Source organism: Pleurodeles waltl, chromosome 4_1, assembly GCF_031143425.1.
Source record: "Pleurodeles waltl isolate 20211129_DDA chromosome 4_1, aPleWal1.hap1.20221129, whole genome shotgun sequence".
Lineage (NCBI taxonomy): Eukaryota > Metazoa > Chordata > Amphibia > Caudata > Salamandridae > Pleurodeles > Pleurodeles waltl.
The window spans coordinates 910212675-910234763 of record NC_090442.1 but is presented as its reverse complement, the minus strand read 5'-3'; the positions used below and the strand labels follow the sequence as shown (position 1 = coordinate 910234763).

General features: G+C 44.2%; 1 protein-coding gene across 1 annotated transcript in view; it reads left to right on the top strand.

Annotated features, from left to right (window-relative positions):
- Nucleotides 1–16925, top strand: part of MAPK12 (mitogen-activated protein kinase 12) — a 363201-nt gene extending 346276 nt beyond the window's left edge. The window contains exon 12 of the mRNA XM_069229664.1: nucleotides 15731–16925. Coding sequence (XP_069085765.1) covers nucleotides 15731–15801 — 71 coding nt within the window. The 3' untranslated portion in view covers nucleotides 15802–16925. The remainder of the gene's footprint in view (nucleotides 1–15730) is intronic.
- Nucleotides 16926–22089: the final 5164 nt, after the last annotated feature.

Genomic DNA, 22089 nt, shown 5'->3' with positions numbered 1-22089 from the left:
GCTGGGTGGTAGGAATTTTGTGGATTCCTGCAGGTTCCATCACAAAAATGTGGGGAAAATGTGTGATTTCAAGCAAAGTTGGAGGTTTGCAGGGCATTATGGGTAAGAAAATTTTGTCGGGTGCATGTGAAGCACACCACCCTGGACTCACCCAGATGTTTAGTTCTCAGATGTGTCTAAATCTTGTAGATTTTTCTAGATGTCAGCGTCCCAAAGTCCGAAAAGTGGTACCCTCTCCATTCCACGTGGGGCGATTTTGAGAGTTGGACAAGCTCTCATGGCCCAAATGTAAAACCAAAACCTAAAATAATCAAATGTCCTCTTGCTTGCCGTAGAATAACATGTTTTAGTGTGCGGGGGGAGAGCTGAATGACTGTTACCCCCTTCAGTTGGGGTGGGGGCATAACCATGCCCATACTGGTTTGGAGCTACCACCCCACTATTTTTTTTTATTTTTTTTTATTTCCCGGCATCTTGTAGGCATTCTACCCCCCCACCCCCTGCCCCCCACCCCCACCACAACGCCCAGGGAAGTGGATCAGGGGTAATTGCCCCATCTGTCCACCGGTGGGCAGAACATCTTTGTTCCCATTTATTTGGGGTTGGGGTATGGCCATAACCTCACCCTCTTTTTTTTAAAACAAATCTTCTCTGTTGAGCTTTCTGTACCCCTTGTGGGCAGATGGGCCTTACAAAAATAGGCCGATCTGTCCCTAAGGGGGGCAGAAATTGGCGGCAAAATAAAATCCCTGATGACTAGTGGATTCTGCCCCCCTTGGGGGCGGGTTGGCCTAAGAATAATAGACCGATCTGCCCCTAAGGTGGGCAGAAATGGCCTAAGAGTTTACTTCCCATCTGTTTAAAAAAAAAAAAAAAGTGCCTAGTGGTTTCTGCCCCTCCCCCGATCCCCCTTCCCCCATCCCCCTCCCCATCCCCTGGGGGCAGAAAAGGCCTAATTATAAAATAGCCCCCTGCCTAAGGGGTCGCTCCCCTTAAAAACATAATAGCAAAAAGAAATCCCTGGTGTCTAGTGGGTTCTAACATCCAGGACGTAACGGTTACATCCTTGGCACCTCAGCGCTGCAGCCAAGGACGTAACTGTTACGTCCTTGGTGGGGAAGGGGTTAAAGCATTATAGAGAAGAGCAAAATCAAAAAACATTCTATTTGCTGAAAGCCTTCATGGCAATTGTTCTTTACAATATCTTTTGAAGTTCATAATAAAACCCTTAGATGTATTCCTATTAACTATAGCTTAGTTATTGAGAGGGCCGTTTACTCAGTTGACTGTTTTTCTGATATTTTGATGTATTGTGAGGTGCCTCTTGAGGTTTAACCAGTCTCCAATTCATAAATCTGTGGATGTTCTCTTGAGGTACATTTTTGGGGTGCCACAAATTGCACGGGACCCTGCACCCACAATCTTCAGTACGTCTACTTTGACCTTCTGATTGAACCCACAGGCACAACTTGAGGTTCTTGACTCCCTTCATTTTTCGTTTGAGGTCCTCCCAGTCAGACTAAGGTGCATGGTAGGTTCGCTGCAGAGTCTAGCGTCCAGATACTTCTGTACCTTCCAAACACTGGTGAATGGCTGGTGAAGGTGGATTCCCCTGACACCAATCCCGAAACATCTACTGTGCGGATGATGACTGCTCACCACGACCTGCACTTTACCACCCATAAGTGTCACCTTACTCCCACATAGATGCTGACTTTTATTAGGGTGATGCATAACACAGCCCTTACAAATGCTTTTCCTCAGAGGATCATGGATATTCAGGTGATTATGATTTTTATTACTGACTTGGATCCCAGTCCTGCAGATTGTCTGCCTGCTAGGCTTTATCCTGTTGGTGCCTCATGTCACATGGTGGATAAGAGCCCTCTAGTGGTGTTTGAGGAGACTGTGGCTACAGCGGAACCACAAGTGTGTGTTACATCCAGAAGTGACAGAGGGGATCTTCTTTACATTGGGGTTAACCTTCACGGATCTCAACGCCATGGTTTGGACCAGGACGTTTCCTCAATTTTGTTTCCTTCAATTTTTTTTAACTTCCCACATGATGGTTCTCTGCAAGAAGCCTTTTCATTCTGCTGGTTTTAGGGCTTCCTGTATGCATTCTCACTGATCTGCTTCCGTTTCAAGCACTGTGGAAATTTCAGGAAGACTGTGTGCAACAGATTCTGATCACTCCTGATTAAATGACCGTCCATGCTTATATGTTGGAATTTTCACATTTGGCCACCTCTTTCCCTCTCAAACACAGCAGATCTGTTTCTGTCAGCAGGATGGTTAGGTCCTATATCCCAGTACCCAGATGCTGCAGCTACACCCGTTGAGGTTTAGGGGTGCCACTAGAATCCTTGTGCCTTACTGATGAGATTGAAGATGTTCCCTTGGTGGCCACAAAGCCTAAAAATAATTCCATCTTTGCATGCGACTGGAACACACATGTGCAGGGGGTTAAGTCAAACGACATTAAGTCTTTTACATCTTGCCTTTCTTTCAGTTTGTGTTCAATATCACCCTTCCTTAACAAAGTCTGTTGGTGATTTGCAGCTGAAGTCTATTCAGCAGTTGTGTTAGTCTCTTCCTAATAACCATCCATGATAACATCGTCACTAGTAGCGAGTTTTCTGAAGGGCTTGATTTACTGCTTCCCTCGCACTGTATTTATTGCTCCTCAGTGGCATTTGAACTTTGTATTGACTTTCATGATGGCATCTCCATTTTAGACTATGCACAGTTCGCTGGCTCAACTTTTTATTGTTATTTTCTTTATTTTTTATAGAACCTTTTTATTGCGGCAGACAATGCAATAAGGTTATAGTGTATGGAAATGTATGGTATAGTCCTTGTTTAATTTAAACACATAACACAGTGGCATCTAATCAAAATTGTTGTATCTGCAGGTCCATACACACAGGCATCTGTCCAAGCTGTGGAGATTGGGCAACTCCATCCCAAAAGTCTTGTTGCATAGGGAAGCTTTTATTGAGTGGGTCAGGACCACCTGATCGGGTGATGGAATAGGAGGTCATCTGACGTTTACACTGTTTCTATCCATGCCCTTCTGATCTTATTGTGCTATCGGGGACAGCTCCTTGCTTTGTGAACTACTTTCTCAAGGTCTTAGAAGTCATCCATGCCTTCCCTCCTTTCTTGCAGTGTAATTTGGCTCGACATTTCATCGCTATGTCTCCTTTGGTACATGGGTACCCCAAGCCAATAAACATACAACTTGCTTTAATGCGACCAAATTTGTCCATGATTCCCAATAAGGCTACTTTAGATGTAGGTTCTACTGGTTTTGTAGCATGAATCTTTTCTGGATTCACATGCTGTGCATTTTTCCGCCATCTAGTGGTTGGGTCCGGATTTCTCACTATTTTGTAGTCCTGTTTTTAGATCGAGCATAGCAGCTCGCAAGTACTGCTCTTTTCGACCTGTTGTAATCTATTCTGTGGGCTTTAAACCACGCCCATATCACATCCATCAATTTCATTAGTTCCTGGGCCTGCCTTTCAAAATTCCCTTGATTTTGTAGGGAAATGCTTTGCATTTGTCCCACCTTGAGGTTGCTTTGTTACCGTCTTGTAGACTGACCCTATTATATGGATTATTGCATGATCAACAAGATACTTTCGTGTGGCACACTATTTTTTCCTTTTGCCTTGCTGCTTTGCGCTGCTTGGCCATATGTTTGTTTTGGGCATGCTGCTGTTTCTTTTTTTATTTTTATTTCACATTTGTTAGAAATGGGGTCTCTGGTTGGCAGTCTGTTAGCACTCTGTCCAAGCAGGGACCCTTACTCTAGTCAGGGTAGGGAGATACACATCTAAGATAACCCCTGCTTCACCCCCTTGGTAGCTTGGAACAAGCAGTCAGGCTTATCTCAGAGGCAATGTAAAGTATTTGTACCAACACACACAGTAACACAGTGAAAACACCACAAAATGACTCCAGATCAGTTTAGAAAGATAGCCAATATTGATCTTAATCAAACAAGACCAAAATGAACAAAATCTAACTTACACAAGCAAAGATATGAATTTTTAAAGTAAAAGGTCTTAATCCACAGAAATCAAAGTATGCGTTGTTTTAGCACAAAGTACCTGGTATGCATCAAAGATAAAGCTGCACGGGCGAGTGTGTAGGGAAAAGCAATGATTCCTTACTCGCAAGTGAGGCCGTGTCGATTCTTTCTCTGCCAGGTAAGAGATATGTCTGTTTCCGGATCAGCAGCCTCTGGTTTGGGCAGTGATGTTGAAGATTTTGATACCCAGGGTTGATGTGTGGAAAATCTGAATGCACCTCAGTGATGAATCCGCGCTGAGCTGGGGATGCGTTGATTTTTACCACTGATGCGTCAATTTTTTTTTTTTTTTTTAAATGCCTCTTCCACTTCTAAGGGCTGTGGGACTGGATTTGGCACCACGTAGACAGTCTGGACTCTCAGCAGAAGATCCCAGGCACTGGCAGATAAAGTCTTTGATGTTTCTGAGACTTCAGAACAGGGTGCAAACTCAGTCCAAGCCCTTGGAGAAACCTCACAAGCAGGATTTCAGAAAACAGATTCCAGTCCTTTTCTGAAAATCTGGGGTTTGGGGTCCACTACTTAAGCTCATTTCTGCCTTTGAATTAGGCAACTTTCAAAGTAAAGTCTCTGTTGTTCACAAGTTCTTGCCTTGCCCAGGCCTGGCCCCAGACATATTCTATTGGGTTGGTGACTGCATTGTGTGAGGGCAGGCATAGCCCTTTCAGGTGCAGGTGTCGGCTCCCCCTTCTACACTCAGCTCCCTATGTGCCGCTGTCTAGAGGGAATTCACAAACAGCCTTAACTGTCAGTCTTACCCAGATGTGGATTCCACAGTCAGGCAGAGGCACAAAATGGTTCAAGCAAGAAAATGCTCACTTTCTAAAAGTGGCACTTTCAAACAGACAATCTAAAAACCAATTTTACCACAAGATGCATTTTTAAATTGTGAGTCCAGAGACCCCAAACTCCACATCTCTAGCTGCTCTAGCTGCTCCCAACGGGAACCTGCACTTAAGACATTAAAAGGCAGCCCCTGTGTTAACCTATGGGAGAGAGAGGCCTTGCAATAGTGAAAAACGAATTTGGCAGTATTTCACTATCAGGACACGTAAAACACACCAGTACATATCCTACCTTTTAAATACACTGCTCCCTGTCCATGGGGCTACCTACGGCCTACCTAAAGGGTGACTTACAAGTAGTAAAATGGAAGGTTTTGGCCTGGCAAGTGGATACACTTGCCAGGTCGTATTGGCAATGCAGAACTGCACACACACAGTGCAGTGGAAGGTCTGAGACATTTTTACAAGGCTACACATGTTGGTGGCATAATCAGTGCTGCAGGCCCACTAGTAGCATTTGATGTACATACCGTGGGTACCCATAGTGCACTTTACTAGGGACTTACCAGTAAATCAAATGTACCAATCATGGAAAACCAGAGAGCACTGCTAACCAGTGCTAAAGTCCCCAGAGTATCAAAACCAGCAAAAACGAATTAAAGCACAGGGTCCAAAAACAGGAAATCAGAAGCAAAAAGTATAGTAAAACCATGCTAAGATATGCCAAGCTTAACAAGAATTATTATTATTACTACTATTTTTTTTTAAAGTTTCATAGAGCGCAAACTTTACCGGAGGCACGCTTTACATAACACTGAAGTGTCATATAGCGCAAACTTGATCTAAGGAGCGCTTTACATGACTACCATAAATTTAGCAGTTGTAAATATACAAACTGGAGCAGTTACAACAGAAAAAAAAAAAAACACAGAAATCTTCAAAGCGGCTCTCCCGGCACAGCGGGAGAGATACTACAATATTCACTGCACTTGTGGAATCTCACCCCATAACTCTTTCCAGGCATTTCTTTTTCAAAACATTTTTGCCCATAACTCATCCTGTGGTGGACTTAGGAGAATAGGACCAGCATCAAAACGTTCAGCGTGACACACTTTCTGTTTAGGTCATCTCTGCGTCCCCCTTCCAGGCTGGGGGGGGGAAACCCCCGAATAGTAACCTTTCCCACCATTCAATGTCTTTTAAAGCTCTCTCATGGCTGAATCTTTTGTTTTTCAGCTGATAATAGTTTATATTTAAGGGCCCTCTTTGTAATAGTATTGCAGTAGATCTCTTAGGCCTCAAAATGTGTAAGGCACTACACCTTCTAGGAGCTACATACATGATTACACTGCATTACTTACTGACATTCTGTTTTCGTATTATTAGGCCCTCTAGGGGCTGACTATATGGTTACATGACCATGTTTCTTACAAATGCTTTTTTTATTATGGTGTCCTGTAGGGCTGTTCTGAGCATTACAGGCAAGCTACTACAATATTCTCTGCACTTGTAGAAACTCGCCTCATAATGCTTTGTGGGGCATTTATTTTTCAAAACCGTTTGGTCTATAGGACAATAGAACCACCATTAAAACGTTCAGCACAATGCTGTTTTTGTCTAGGTCATCTCTGGGTCTCCACGCTAGCTTAAGCGGGCAGGGGGGTGCAAATAGTAACATCTCTCACCATTCAATGCCTTTTAAAGCTCTGTCATGACTGGAACTTTTGGTTTATAGCTGGGAGTAGTTTGTATTTATGGGCCTTCCTTGTAATAGTATTGCAGTAGGCCTGCTAGGCCTCAAAATGTGTAAGGCACTACGCCCTTTAGAGGCTACATACATGATTACACTGCAAAACTTTCTGAGAATCTGTTTTTGTTTTCATATTGTTAGGCCCTCTACGGGCCGATTATATGGTTTCATGACCATGTTTCTTACAAATAGTATTTTTATTAAACTCAGCATTACAGCCAAGCTACTACAATATTCATTGCACTCGGGGAAACACGCCCCAGAATGCTTTGCGGGGCATTTCTTCTTCAGAACATTTTTGCCCATAACTCATCCTGTGATGGCCCTAGGACAGTAGGACCACCATCAAAACATTAAGCATGACACACTTTCTGTCTAGGTCATCTCTGGGTCCCCACACTATGTTAGGGAGGGTGGGGGAGGGGGGCATATAGTAACATCTCTCACCATTTAATGGCTTTTAAAACTCTCTCATGGCTGGAACTTTTGTTTTACAGCTGGGAGTAGTTTGTATTTAAGGGGCTTCTTTGCAATAGTATTGCAGTAGGCCTCAAAATGTGTAATGCACTATACCCTCTATGGGCTATATATATGATTATACTGCATTAATTTCTTCCATTCCGTTTTCATATTGTTAAACCCTCTAGGGGCTGACTATATGGTCACATGACCATATTTCTTATAAATGATATTCTTATTATGGTGTCTTTTAGGGGCTCTTCTGTGCATTATAGTCAAAGGCACTACAATATTCGCTGCACCCAGAAACTCGCCCCATAATGCTTTGCCAGGGCATTTCTTTTACAAAACATTTTTGTCCATAACTCACATGGGAGTGCATGACGGAAGATCCTCTTGAAAATGTGCTCTGGCACCCCCTCAAGTGCTGCCAGGACATTCCCTGATTCTCCCTCAGCAGGACACCATATTGGCCCTCCACATGGTCTGCCTCACAGCAACGGACCTTTAGGTGGACGGGCACTCAGCTGTAACAGTAGGACCCTAACCACTGCAGCTCATGTCCTCATGTATGCAGAAAAATGATGGACAGAATGCTTGAATTAATCTCAGCCACTGATGATTACTATAACAACTCCGCACCCCAACAATATTCCACACTCCCTGTAAGGAAATGCCTCCTTGGCATGGTTGCCCCCTGACTTTTTGCCTTTGCTGATGCTATGTTTACAATTGAAAGTGTGCTGAGGCCTGCTAACCAGGCCCCAGCACCAGTGTTCTTTCCCTAACCTGTACTTTTGTATCCACAATTGGCAGACCCTGGCATCCAGATAAGTCCCTTGTAACTGGTACTTCTAGTACCAAGGGCCCTGATGCCAAGGAAGGTCTCTAAGGGCTGCAGCATGTCTTATGCCACCCTGGAGACCTCTCACTCAGCACAGACACACTGCTTGCCAGCTTGTGTGTGCTAGTGAGGACAAAACGAGTAAGTCGACATGGCACTCCCCTCAGGGTGCCATGCCAGCCTCTCACTGCCTATGCAGTATAGGTAAGACACCCCTCTAGCAGGCCTTACAGCCCTAAGGCAGGGTGCACTATACCATAGGTGAGGGTACCAGTGCATGAGCATGGTACCCCTACAGTGTCTAAACAAAACCTTAGACATTGTAAGTGCAGGGTAGCCATAAGAGTATATGGTCTGGGAGTCTGTCAAACACGAACTCCACAGCACCATAATGGCTACACTGAAAACTGGGAAGTTTGGTGTCAAACTTCTCAGCACAATAAATGCACACTGATGCCAGTGTACATTTTATTGTAAAATACACCACAGAGGGCACCTTAGAGGTGCCCCCTGAAACTTAACCGACTGTCTGTGTAGGCTGACTAGTTCCAGCAGCCTGCCACACCAGAGACATGTTGCTGGCCCCATGGGGAGAGTGCCTTTGTCACTCTGAGGCCAGTAACAAAGCCTGCACTGGGTGGAGATGCTAACACCTCCCCCAGGCAGGAGCTGTGACACCTGGCGGTGAGCCTCAAAGGCTCACCCCTTTGTCACAGCCCAGCAGGGCACTCCAGCTTAGTGGAGTTGCCCGCCCCCTCCGGCCACGGCCCCCACTTTTGGCGGCAAGGCTGGAGGGAACAAAGAAAGCAACAAGGAGGAGTCACTGGCCAGTCAGGACAGCCCCTAAGGTGTCCTGAGCTGAGGTGACTCTGACTTTTAGAAATCCTCCATCTTGCAGATGGAGGATTCCCCCAATAGGGTTAGGATTGTGACCCCCTCCCCTTGGGAGGAGGCACAAAGAGGGTGTACCCACCCTCAGGGCTAGTAGCCATTGGCTACTAACCCCCCAGACCTAAACACGCCCTTAAATTTAGTATTTAAGGGCTACCCTGAACCCTAGAAAATTAGATTCCTGCAACTACAAGAAGAAGGACTGCCTAGCTGAAAACCCCTGCAGAGGAAGACCAGAAGACGACAACTGCCTTGGCTCCAGAAACTCACCGGCCTGTCTCCTGCCTTCCAAAGATCCTGCTCCAGCGACGCCTTCCAAAGGGACCAGCGACCTCGACATCCTCTGAGGACTGCCCCTGCTTCGAAAAGACAAGAAACTCCCGAGGACAGCGGACCTGCTCCAAGAAAGACTGCAACTTTGTTTCCAGCAGCCTTGAAAGAACCCTGCAAGCTCCCCGCAAGAAGCGTGAGACTTGCAACACTGCACCCGGCGACCCCGACTCGGCTGGTGGAGATCCAACACCTCAGGAGGGACCCCAGGACTACTCTGATACTGTGAGTACCAAAACCTGTCCCCCCTGAGCCCCCACAGCGCCGCCTGCAGAGGGAATCCCGAGGCTTCCCCTGACCGCGACTCTTTGAATCCTAAGTCCCGACGCCTGGGAGAGACCCTGCACCCGCAGCCCCCAGGACCTGAAGGACCGGACTTTCACTGGAGAAGTGACCCCCAGGAGTCCCTCTCCCTTGCCCAAGTGGAGGTTTCCCCGAGGAACCCCCCCCTTGCCTGCCTGCAGCGCTGAAGAGATCCCGAGATCTCTCATAGACTAACATTGCGAACCCGACGCCTGTTTCTACACTGCACCCGGCCGCCCCCCGCGCTGCTGAGGGTGAAATTTCTGTGTGGGCTTGTGTCCCCCCCGGTGCCCTACAAAACCCCCCTGGTCTGCCCTCCGAAGACGCGGGTACTTACCTGCAAGCAGACCGGAACCGGGGCACCCCCTTCTCTCCATTCTAGCCTATGTGTTTTGGGCACCACTTTGAACTCTGCACCTGACCGGCCCTGAGCTGCTGGTGTGGCGACTTTGGGGTTGCTCTGAACCCCCAACGGTGGGCTACCTTGGACCAAGAACTGAACCCTGTAAGTGTCTTACTTACCTGGTAAAACTAACCAAAACTTACCTCCCCCTAGGAACTGTGAAAATTGCACTGTGTCCACTTTTAAAACAGCTATTTGTCAATAACTTGAAAAGTATACATGCAATTTTTATGATTTAAAGTTCCTAAAGTACTTACCTGCAATACCTTTCCAATGAGATATTACATGTAGAATTTGAACCTGTGGTTCTTAAAATAAACTAAGAAAAGATTTTTCTATACAAAAACCTATTGGCTGGATTTGTCTCTGAGTGTGTGTACCTCATTTATTGTCTATGTGTATGTACAACAAATGCTTAACACTACTCCTTGGATAAGCCTACTGCTCGACCACACTACCACAAAATAGAGCATTAGTATTATCTATTTTTACCACTATTTTACCTCTAAGGGGAACCCTTGGACTCTGTGCATGCTATTCCTTACTTTGAAATAGCACATACAGAGCCAACTTCCTACACTCCCCTTATTACAACAATATTGTGCACGCCCCTTTCTTCAATCAGCTAAGAAGAACACCTAGGACATGGCCCTGACCTGTTGGTTCCCTTAGGCCCCTGCCTCCACTGCATCCTCACTTAAGGACTCTGCCCCATATGCCCAACTTTCACTCTATTTCTCAATAACTGACTTACTACAGCCACCTTCCTGGACTCCTGTAAATATGCAGTTATCATACCACTCCTGAAAAACCCTACAGAGGACCCAAAGACACTGGCAAACTACAGACCTAGCCCCCTCTTCTGTTACCTGGTTAATGTTTTGGAAAAACTCATGTGACTAGCTGACCAACTTGACACCGACCACTTTGTATGGGCATACCCATTGCATTTAGGGTGTCACACTGAAGTATACAAAAAAGTGATGGATGGAATGCTTGTGATGGATACACTCCGATGTGTGTCCCGTGCTCACTGTGCCACAGGAACCAAGCTGCACCCCACTGACGAGCCCTAATCAGGGTGAAACTCACATTGGGTTGCTTGAGGGCCTGGTAGTTCAGGCTGGAGTGTTCCTATTGGAGCAGGAATCAAGACTAATTTGCATATGGCTGGGTCCGAACTGAAGTGGCTTTGTGCAAAATAATCGTAGACTGGGGTGCTGTTTGAGTAAATACCAGTGGCTGAGATAAATTTAAGCATTCCTTCCAATCCTCTTCTTTTATACTGCAGCCAAACCCCCAGGAGGCAGCATGGGCCATCAGAACCCATGGGCTCAGCAGGAGGGCACAAGAACCTCCAGCCCTTTGCTCCAGTTGCCAGCACCATGTCTGAAGGGGGTGCAGAGGCTGTCTGGGCCCATTGAAAAGATAAAGCCTTCGTGGTCCATCGAAAAGATGAAGCCTTTTTGGCCCATTGAAAGCATGCGACCTCAACTCCCGCTGGTGGGTGTAAGCCACCCCCAGTGTGGCTGTCCAAAGGTAAGAAGACTCTTGGGCAGGATTGCAGTCAAGCTTGCATTCCAATAACCAGTTCTTACTCTAAAACAGTTCTTGGTGGCAGTTATTTCTCATAAGAGCAGTCCCTTTTCATTCATCCGCCCTTCTACTTTCTATCTGGATAATTTGGTCCTTTGCACCTGTTGATCTTTCTTATCTGAAGTACTTTAAGTATTCGAATGGTTACCCTTCCATCTTGCATGCAAACATCTTCCAAGATGTTTGACACAATTTGGTCTTGTTTCTGTTCGAAGATCAGGCCCATTCATGATTGTATTGCCTAGCTTCCCGTTTCATCCGACCTTAGGGAGCATAAACAAGCCTTCGCCTTTTTGTCACTCCTACAGCAGCTCTCACAATGATTAAGGAAGAAGAGGCTTACTCCTTGTTCACCTTCCTAAAGAAAAGCTCTGCAGAAGATGATTGTTCTGTCAGGGCTCTAAAAGTGTTACACCTGTTTTGGGCTCCATCCATAACACCTGTTGTCATCTGTCACTAGATGGAAGAAGGGGGTCGTCTATCCTCTTCTGAAGAAGTCAAACTAGGGCTCAAGTGCAGAAACTAACTTTAGGCTCATCTTTCTTTTGCTAGTTTTCACTAAAATTGGTTAGAATGTTTGGCTTACCAGCTTTCTAAACATCTTGAAAAAGCACCAATCACTAGATGTTAGCCAGACAAGTTTAAAACATGGTTTAGATACTGTGACTACCCATGAGGGTGTATTGAAAGACATCAGACAATATTACAATGAAGACATTTCCCCCTGACTAATCCTGCTGTTGGCTTTGTCAACCTATGACTTCCAAATGAGGATCTTCAAGAAAAACTTTATTCTGTGCCAACTGAAAGTGTATGTCATGCTACCACTATTTAGATTAAACTATGCAACTGCTTGCTACATTGGCTTACCTGAGTCGGCTGTTTACAAGCTTCAAAGTGTTGACTTATCATTAAGTTCCTTCTCTCTCTTGTTGCTTTCACTAATTGGAATGCACCCCGCCTCTGCAAATAGAGGGCCATTCTGTGTAGGAAGGCTTTTAAAATGAATCTGTTAGATCGATTATCTTAATTTCTTTTCTGATGTTTGTCAGTTCAGCCTCGGGTGTTCATTTCAATTTTTACCTAATACATATCCTGCATATATAGGTTTCTGCTATATTTAGTTGGTGCCCTCAGGCACTAAACTCAGGGCTGGTGGCAATTGTAGAAAAATATGAGCAGAAATGATGGATTGTGGCTCTGTCCCTAAGTGATGAAACATGATCACCTGAGGGATAGCTCAGTTGTCTGGCACCTGACCTATGGGTAGACAGAGAAATAATTCAGGTATGTGAAGCATGACCATATAATTTGTCTCACGTGCCATACCTCATACACCTAAAAAAAGATTCTCTATGAACAGTTTCTCAGAGACAGGTGCACAGTTTGCTTTAATGTATGGCTTGTGTGTTTTGTTTTTTTCTCTTGGATGGTACACCTACATTCTCCTTGTGTAAGCATTGCATCAGCTGTGTCCTGACTCTGCAAACTAGTATAGTTTGTAGCAAAATGCTTGAGAAGCCTTATTCTCCTGTCAAACTAAGTCTTGGCCTGTCAAAAAGCAGCTTAGGTTTGATACTGTATGTAACAGATTGTGAATGCAAAAACTCTGCTCAATGAAAACACTGCTTTGTGCACTAGTTGTTCCACTGCTACAATACAAGCTGTTAACTATGTTGTCTGCCTGGTGTGTCTCTTGTGCCCTATTCAAGGTGTCCCTTTCACTGCCTAGGCCAGGCTAATAACTATAATTAGCATATTCATTTGAGAACAACCATTTTAGAGTGATATGGTAATTCTTCTCAAAGGGGTTTTGGAGTATTTGTTAACAAGTACTGGATTTTCTAATGCACACAGCACTGATATTTTAATGAATTTGACACTTTGTGCTGGGGGCTTCAGAAATGAATTGAAAGGATGTTTTTGTTACTTTTACACGCTCTATTAAGAGGCATGATTTCTGTTTCTGACCAGCCACATATTCTATCAGCCATATATTCTGTTCTTGAGATTGAAGGACTAGTTGTATTTTATGTATGCTAGAACACCATTTACTGCAAAGTTATTTCGAGGCAACTACCTATTGTGCCTGTTATTTAAGTCTGGTGGCTTCCTGCATGGATGTAGCTGTCTTCTCAAATGAGAGCTGGCTCAATGTTAGAAGCTATTTTACTATTTTGTTTTGCTTTAGAATATGGCACATTCCTGGCGGAGTAATTAACAGGTGGTAATATAGCCAACTGACTGGCACTCACTTATTCAATAACAAGAGGAATGGAAGATTCAATAGGAATCAAGCCCCTGACTTGCCTGGCACACATCCCAAAATGAGGTGTATTGACTCACTAAGCTCATTATTCTGAGACGTACATTTGTGCAGCCTCAAAACAAGCATATGTTGTAATACCCCGGTGAACATAAGGAAAACGTACCATTGGTCAGCACCGTTCTGAAGATGGGATTAAATTACAAATATTTCATAAGCTAATTATTGTTTCACAGAAGGAATTTATGGAGTACTGGCAAAAAGGCTCATTGTCTTGAAACTAATTTGTGTCAACTGGTTCTAAAGTGTTTTGTTTTGGAATCATGTAGAAGCTGCTTTTTAGTTATCATATCACGTATTTCTCTTTGTAAAGATGTCAGTAGCCTATTCAACATTGTGAAATCCACTACAACATGTTTGTTGTAATCATATGTTCTTAAAATGCACAATTTATTTTTATTTTCTTATAATTGCTTGTGCAGTATCCCCCTCCTCCCCTTTGCTTGAAGTGTTTGTTCTGCCTCTTTTCGCTGATGCGTGCAGAAGAAGCTTAGCAGAATGATGCATAGACTTAAGTTCGTGTAGTTTGGAAGAGACGAGGGATAAGGAACACTTTAAGGGGCATATTTATACTCCGTTTGCGCCGAATTTGCGTCGTTTTTTTCGACGCAAATTCGACGCAAAACTAACTCCATATTTATACTTTGGCGTTAGACGCGTCTAGCGCCAAAGTTCATGGAGTTAGCGTCATTTTTTTGCGAGAACACCTTCCTTGCGTTAATGAGATGCAAGGTAGGCGTTCCCGTCTTAAAAAATGACTCCCAGGCATGTGCGTGGTATTTATACTCCCGGGCAAAAATGACGCCCGGGAGTGGGCGGGGCAAAAAACCCCGCATTTGCGCCTCTTTTTAACGCCTGGGTCAGGGCAGGTGTTAAGGGACCTGTGGGCTCAGAATGAGCCCAGAGGTGCCCTCCCCTGCCCCCAGGGACACCCCCTGCCACCCTTGCCCACCCCAGGAGGACACCCAAGGATGGAGGGACCCATCCCAGGGAAGAAAAGGTAAGTTGTGGTAAGTATTTTTTTTATTTTTTTTTTGTGGCATAGGGGGGCCTGATTTGTGCCCCCCTACATGCCACTATGCCCAATGACCATGCCCAGGGGACATAAGTCACCTGGGCATGGCCATTGGGCAAGGGGGCATGACTCCTGTCTTTGCTAAGACAGGAGTCATGTTAATGGCGTCTGGGCGCCCAAAAAAAATGGCGCAAATCGGGTTAAGACGATTTTTTTGCCTCAGCCTGACTTGCCCCATTTTGGGACGCCCAAACGCCATTTTTCCCTACGCCGGCGCTGCCTGGTGTACGTCGTTTTTTTTCACGCACACCTGGCAGCGCCGGTCGGCTAACGCCATTCAATAAATACGGCGCCCGCATGGCGCTTCAGAATGGCGTTAGCCGGCGCTAATTTTTTTGGCGCAAAACTGCGTTAGCGCAGTTTTGCATCAAAAAGTATAAATATGGGCCTAAATATCTTAAGGCTGCGAAAGGACTAGAAGAAGCCAGCACATTTTGATGCAACCTTGACTCTAAGATATCAAGTAAGGTATAGTGTAGGAAGGGAATAGCAGACTTTGTTTACCGTAAACTCTATCTGTAGACTGCAGGTCACCGCCCCTGCTTTCATGTGGTAGTCCATCACAAATATACTTTGAACCAAAGTAAATTCGTTTTGCTGATATGGAACTTAAATATGATACTTCCCAGGTATTCTTCTCAGCCAAATGCAGCAATGTGACTCGGTAAAATTAATAAACTTTATTTTGGCCAGAAGGATAAATGTGCATACTTATGTTGCATTTTCCTAAATAGAAAAGTAAAAGTGCAAAACATTTTTTAATTTATTTTGCAGAGGCTGGTTGGAACTTTGGTTACTGTTACATGTTGTACCCAGGGCACATATTACACGCATCAGCCTGCTCCTAAAAGTCTGCTTTCTTTTTACAGGCATTACCTACGAAGAACTGATCAGCTTCATTCCAATGGATCCACCCGAGACCAAGGAAACGGAAGTTTAACTGTAGAAAGACATCTTTATACAGCAGAAAACGAACTGGAAATGCAAACTAAAAGAAAAAAATACAAACTGGATATACACTTTACTATGTATTTTATGGATGACTGGTGCATTTTATTCTAGATGGGAAGCTAGTGCCTTTTTTAGTATTTTTTAGATAAAGGGAAATGTGCAGGAATATACTGCAACAAAATAGTTGTGTTTTTTAAAATATTTCAAACGCGGGTAGGTTTCTTGGTGCAGTGATGATGTCACTTGATAGAGACCACTTCTGTTCAGTTTATGGGATATAGATGGGCATTAATGCCGCCTCCGCTGACCAACCTTAAAAGCTGATCATTCCAGACAGTAAAAAATGAACAGTAATATCTACAAGAGCCATCGTTCATGTTTAAAAAATGTTGCCCTTCTGCGCTTTTTATTTGCCAAATCTGTATCTTTTTAATGATGTGGACTTTTGTGCTGTAAGAAAAACTAAGTGGTGACAAGCTAAACAGCTTTGTACTAAAATATTTACATTTAGATGGAGTTAAAACGTCTTATGTATGCAGCTCTAAAGAAGGAAGTGTCCAATTGGCCGATTTGTCCACTGTGCAACTAGTAGGTACAAATTATAATCTTTTTCTCATTTGTACCAATTGAGTGATACTGTACAGATCACTTATTCTGCTTGTGTCTCAATTCCCTTTCTACAGCAGGCTTGAAGGGCTTGGTATTGGGGTCACCATCCAGTACCAAGCTCTAAGATCTAACCGATTATGCAGAGAGGCAGTGTAAATAAATCTCATGTAATCTCCTGTCCGGTCGTGGTTTCAAGTGAGCCAAGCAGAACTATACGGATTCGTTTGGAGAGCTGCGAAAGCTACTGAAGCACTTCCTCAATTCTCCTACCAGTTTTTACCATTATCAACATTCCAAAAGAAGCAGCAGGGAGAGGAAGCAGGCATCTGCCCCATGGACCAAAGTGGGTGTGCTGGTCCCTCTCATCAATTCTCATAGCTAGGGAAAACCTGGATCTGAATGTTTACCATGAGTGGTCGCCGAATCAGACATAATGTCACTGGTGAGACTAGCATATCACAATGCAAGTTACCATGACGTTTAAAAAAAAAAAAAAAAAAACAAGATTCACATGCCATGCAGAATGACTCCCTTCCTGAAGTGCAGAAAAAAATACTAGGAACCTGATGGAAAAAATCAAATGTTATCTTAATACTGCGTGAGAGCATTTTTTTAGTCAGGAAATATTGTTGTGGGTCTTTGTTAAGAAAAGGAAGATTAGTTGAAAGTGCCTGTAGGCCTATGCAATCCATCAGAAGAACCTTTATGATGATAAATCTATCCTTGCCCGTGCCAATGATGGAGTTCATGCACATGACGTGAGTTACGGCTGAACCCTTTATTCTCCTGGGTAGTCAATGCAAATAAGTTTGGGGTCTTTGCCAGAAGACCATCCAACTCCACCCGACCACCTGTCTAACATTTTTTCAATTGAGCCCATGGAGGGTATATGCAGATTTTAACGGAATACAAATCTGCTTCAGATCACTGCCAACTACATCCTTCTAGAGCTGGAAGAGGATCTCCAGGGCAGTTCCATTCAGCCACTGTTCTGGCACATTAATAGCTTTTGAAAGGAGTGGGGTCAAAGACACATAAACCCAACATGTTAACCCTGTTATGTAGTGAAGTGGCAAAATTGAGTTGTAATATTTTGTGGGGCGCCTTTTATAGCAATTACTGTGGGCTGCAGGAAAACAATGATGTTACCAATCAATAGCAGTTCATGTTAACTTTGATGGTAGGTTTTTCCTACCTAGAACTTAAATTTATTTTTCATTACCAATGTAGTGGGACAGTCCCATAGTAAGAAGTACCTGGAGCCTGTCTGTTTATGGAGGCTTTTTACAATATCATACAATTCAGACTACCACCAGACAACGTTCGGTACTTGGCCCAACTTGACCTTCCATTTTCCTTACATTTTTTGTTTTAAGCTATTTTATTATAGTACTCCCTGCTAAATTGTGAATATATGTGAAGGTAAACCTCAAGTGGCTCTCTTTTGAACTGGAATGGCATTCTTGTGTCTTTGTGGGCTGACAAGGTTTCATAATTAAAAAAGCTTGTTACACATAAAAAGGAAGAATAAAAAGCGCTGCTTCATTTTGTTAACCTCAAGATGGGTGTCTTTTTGCAAAATCCTGTGATTGCTGCTGTTTTGTGACCTGTGTTACCGACTAGTGTAGTGCTGTGACATTCACCATGCAAGTACCACTGTCATTTGGATAAACAAATCTTATAGTGCACGGATGTTGGTGCTAAGGAGCTCAGGAACGAGAGCGCAATTTCAGCTTACTTTAAAAGAAAGTGTATATAAAGAAGATGTGTGTGTAATTTTAACATGTGGTGACAAATAAATGGTTTTGAATCGACTGCCTTCTCAATCTATTGTTTCATCACTTGAAAGTCCAACCCTAGAACTCGTATCATTCTGAAAATCGTTTTTTTATTTTTTTTATTTTATGCAATACAGAATGGCACATCTGGAAGCTGAATTTCATATTTCAAAGCTGTAAGGCACAAACCTAGATTACATTTCTGAAATCGCTGAGGGCGCTATTATGCATCTCACAAATTTCAAAGCATGGAAGATGTTACTTTTTCTGCTTTTGCTAAGGGTATTATATTCTCTTAGTTCAGCTTATTTTTTCATTTTTAAATCAGAATTTACGTACAAGGATTAACATTGGTGAGGTTTGTACTCAGGAGAAGCTGACTTATCTGGTTGGTCATCACCTATATGAGATCTCTGTGGTCACATTGTCAGCTACAAGGCTCTACCGAGTACGTAAAACAATAACCACAACTTAAACTTGGAGCTGAAATCTTAGCTTTTGGTTGTAGAACTCTAAACGTTCCAAGGGCCACTTTTCTGGACTCCTCTTTCTTAAAGTCCAGACAGAAAAAATACCTTATTGGCGCCTGCTTAATTAATCAAAACCGTTTAAAGTAAGTTTTTGATGCATCTTTTTAAAAATATATATGTAAACAATATTTAAACAGATTATACAGAACACTTAACATTAATAAAACTGTAAATTAAAAATAACTTGAAGCACATAATAAACATGCTCTACAGTAGAAGAGTCAGTCGCTAAGAATGCGAAATGGTCTGCTATTGCAGTTTATTCATAGAGGTTTTTGCTCATTATCTAAACCTGATCTCTCAGAACCAGTGGCAAATTTGGATTTACTTATATTTTATCTTTCAAACAATAATCGTTGTTGAGGTACATTGTTCTGGCTTTTGGAACTCTGCTAAACAAGTAATAAATCTTAAAGCACATAGCTTTCTCTTTACAGATCACCAATGGTGCCCAATTCATACCAAATGTTGCCAAACTGGTTTCTCCAGGCTCTTGTAGCCCTGATGTAGCCACACACCGGGGGGAGGCTAGGAAGGTCTGTACAACGAGAGAGTGGTCTCACTATCTTTAGAGTAGGCAGAATGGTGCATCCTGGGCTAGTCAACAAACAGTTTTTGAGTTTTTCGAAAGGGCTTATCCCCATTGTACATTATGGCTCGTTTCATGTCTAAGGTATGAAGAACCTTTTCTGCAACTGAGTTGGGTTGAGGAAAGAAAACTGGTAGCCCTATAGACAGGTAAGACCTTAAGAAGAAATGTAGGGTTTGTGCGAAGGACAACCCTATCCCTATGAACCTGAAAGAAACGTTCTTCCAAGGTTAAGGCCTGCAGCTCACTGATACGACTTAATGATGTGATAACCAGGAAAGCTACATTCTTATGGAGAAATATAAAGGGACAGGACCGAAAGGGCTCAAACCATACATCTTGTGAGGACACTGTTAAGGTTCCACACCGGGGCTGGGGGCTCCAAAGAGGGATGACTCGAGTCCCTCCCCAAAAGCTTTAATGACTGGAATCCTGATGAGAAAGACATTGTGCCTCTTTTAGAGATAAGCAGCCACAGCAACCAAGTGTAACCAAATGGAGGTGAGGGCTAATCCACTTGTATGAAGGTGAAGTAGATTACAGTGTTCTGAATGCTGGTTACTAAGGGCTCAATTTTGTTTGAAGACGAGTACCAGACAAGCCTTTGCCATTTGGTAGCACATGCTTTTTTAAACATATTCATGCTTTCAGGAGATATTTGAGGGACCCAAACTCTAAGACCTCAGGCGCCAGATCACAAGGTTGGGATTCTTGGAGTTGGGGTACCTGATTTCTCCATGGTTCTGCGTGAGAAGGTGTGGCCTGTTGGTGAGCCTCTTGTGTGGATCCATCAAAAGCTCAATGAGCACAGAGAACCAGGGTTGTCTTGTCTGAAGTGAGAGCCACTAGGACGAGGGTGAGGGAGTTCTGCTGCAGCCTACAATCCACAAACTGAAGAAGGGAGAGAAGTGGAAAAGCATAAGCAAATATCCCTGACTAGTTCATTCATACTGCATTGCCCATAGACTATGGGTGTGGGAATCTGGAAGTGAAGTCTCGACATTTTGTGTTTTCTGCCACCAGTGATGGAAGTACCAAATGAGGGCTTAGGGAGAGGGAGCTCGAGGAGAGAGTTCCCACTTGTGGACTTTTTGCAGCATTCTTCTGAGAAGGTTGGCAAAGTCTTTGTACACCACCGGGAGGTATTTCGCCAGCAGGTGGCTCCTGTGGTGGAGTGCAGAGCGCCAGATAGACTCTAGCTAACTGAGAAAGCCAGGAAGAGTGAGTGCTTCCCGGCTTCTGTGTTTAATACATGGCTGTCATGTTGACAATCTGGACGATGATTACCTTGCCCACTATGAAGGGAAGGAAGTCCCTGAGGGCTAAATGAGCTAGAGAGCACTGGAGATGATGCACGAAGCAGCTGTGTCAGCAGCTATTAAGGCACACCTAATGGTAAGAAATGTTAGAGATCAGCTTGACATTTGAGATCAGTTCACATCCACTCTTAAACAGTGCTTCTCTGGGAAATGTCGGAGGATTTTTTTTTAATTCTCTTTTTTTATCAGTCTGGGGTTTGACAACCCGAACCTTAACCAGCTCCTTAAAGATATCAGGAATAAGCTTGAGCATCCCTTTGAGCCTTGGTAGGTGCTGCATAGAACAATGGGCAGAGGAGAAATCCTCTTCAGCAGGCACCTTGTTCATTTCTATGTTATGGTGAGCTGAATCCCTACCCATTACCTTGTGATAGGAGCTGGAGTCATCCGCAAGGAGGGGAGTGGTGGGCTGGGTACAGGTCAGGATCCATGTCCCCTGATGGATCTACATCATAAAAATTCCATGGGTCTTTTGGTGAGAGCATGTTGTATGTTTCCCCCCCCCCCCCCCCTCCCACCATGTTCCCCTTTGTCAGAATGTGGTGACCCCTGAGGTGGTTATGTAAGTGTGTCAGGCAGAGAAGGAAGTGGGAATGGTGATGGTCTGGGTGGGCTGGAGGAGAAGAGTGGCAGCCCAGGATCAGGAAGAGGACTGGTGGCTTTGTCATGCTTCTTCTGTTGCTTTGAGGGAGGAGGCTCCAAACCTTCCTCAAAGCTGAGCTGTCTTTGGAGGTCGAGTGTCTGGTGCCGGAGGTTGTGTGAGGGTTTGGCCCGCCTAGGGGTGGATGACATTCTGGTGAGTGTTTAGTTCGTCCTGCAGTATCTGGAGGACCAGTTCGATGGTTGATTTCTACTTACAGCCATTTTGGTGCTGAGCCAGGAGCGGGCGGAGCCTAGGGTGTTGGCTTCAAGATTTTCTTTGGTGCTGAGCTCAACCTGGGTGTGGTTTCTGAAGTCGACGGTCTGTACGGAATATGACGTGAAAGCAATGGTGTCCCAGAAGCCTCCCTCTGTGGATCCAAGGCAGTGGTGTTGAGGGAGAGCGGGAGCAGAAGCTGTACTCACGATCTGCAGAGCTGGTGCAAGGTCTTTTACCTCGAAGTCCAGGGTGCTGAAGTGATCTGGGGGATCTTCAGTGCTCCTGCACAACATCTCGAGCTGATGGTCCAGGTGTTCTTGAAGATAATTTTTTGACAGGATGGACCGACCTGGTGGATGTTGGCTCAGGGGTACTTTGCACGACACTGAGGGCAATATCGAAATGTTACCTGATCCATCACAGGCGAGGCATGGTGAAAGGGATCCGAATGGAAGGTATAGAGGCCAGAGCTGACTGGAGAACTACCCAGATGAGACTGCAGGCGTCTGCCTGGCACAAGTGAAAGAGAAACACGATCAAGTAAAATACAGGCAGAGGAACCATGAAGACTGAAAAGAAAACCGCCAAAGCAT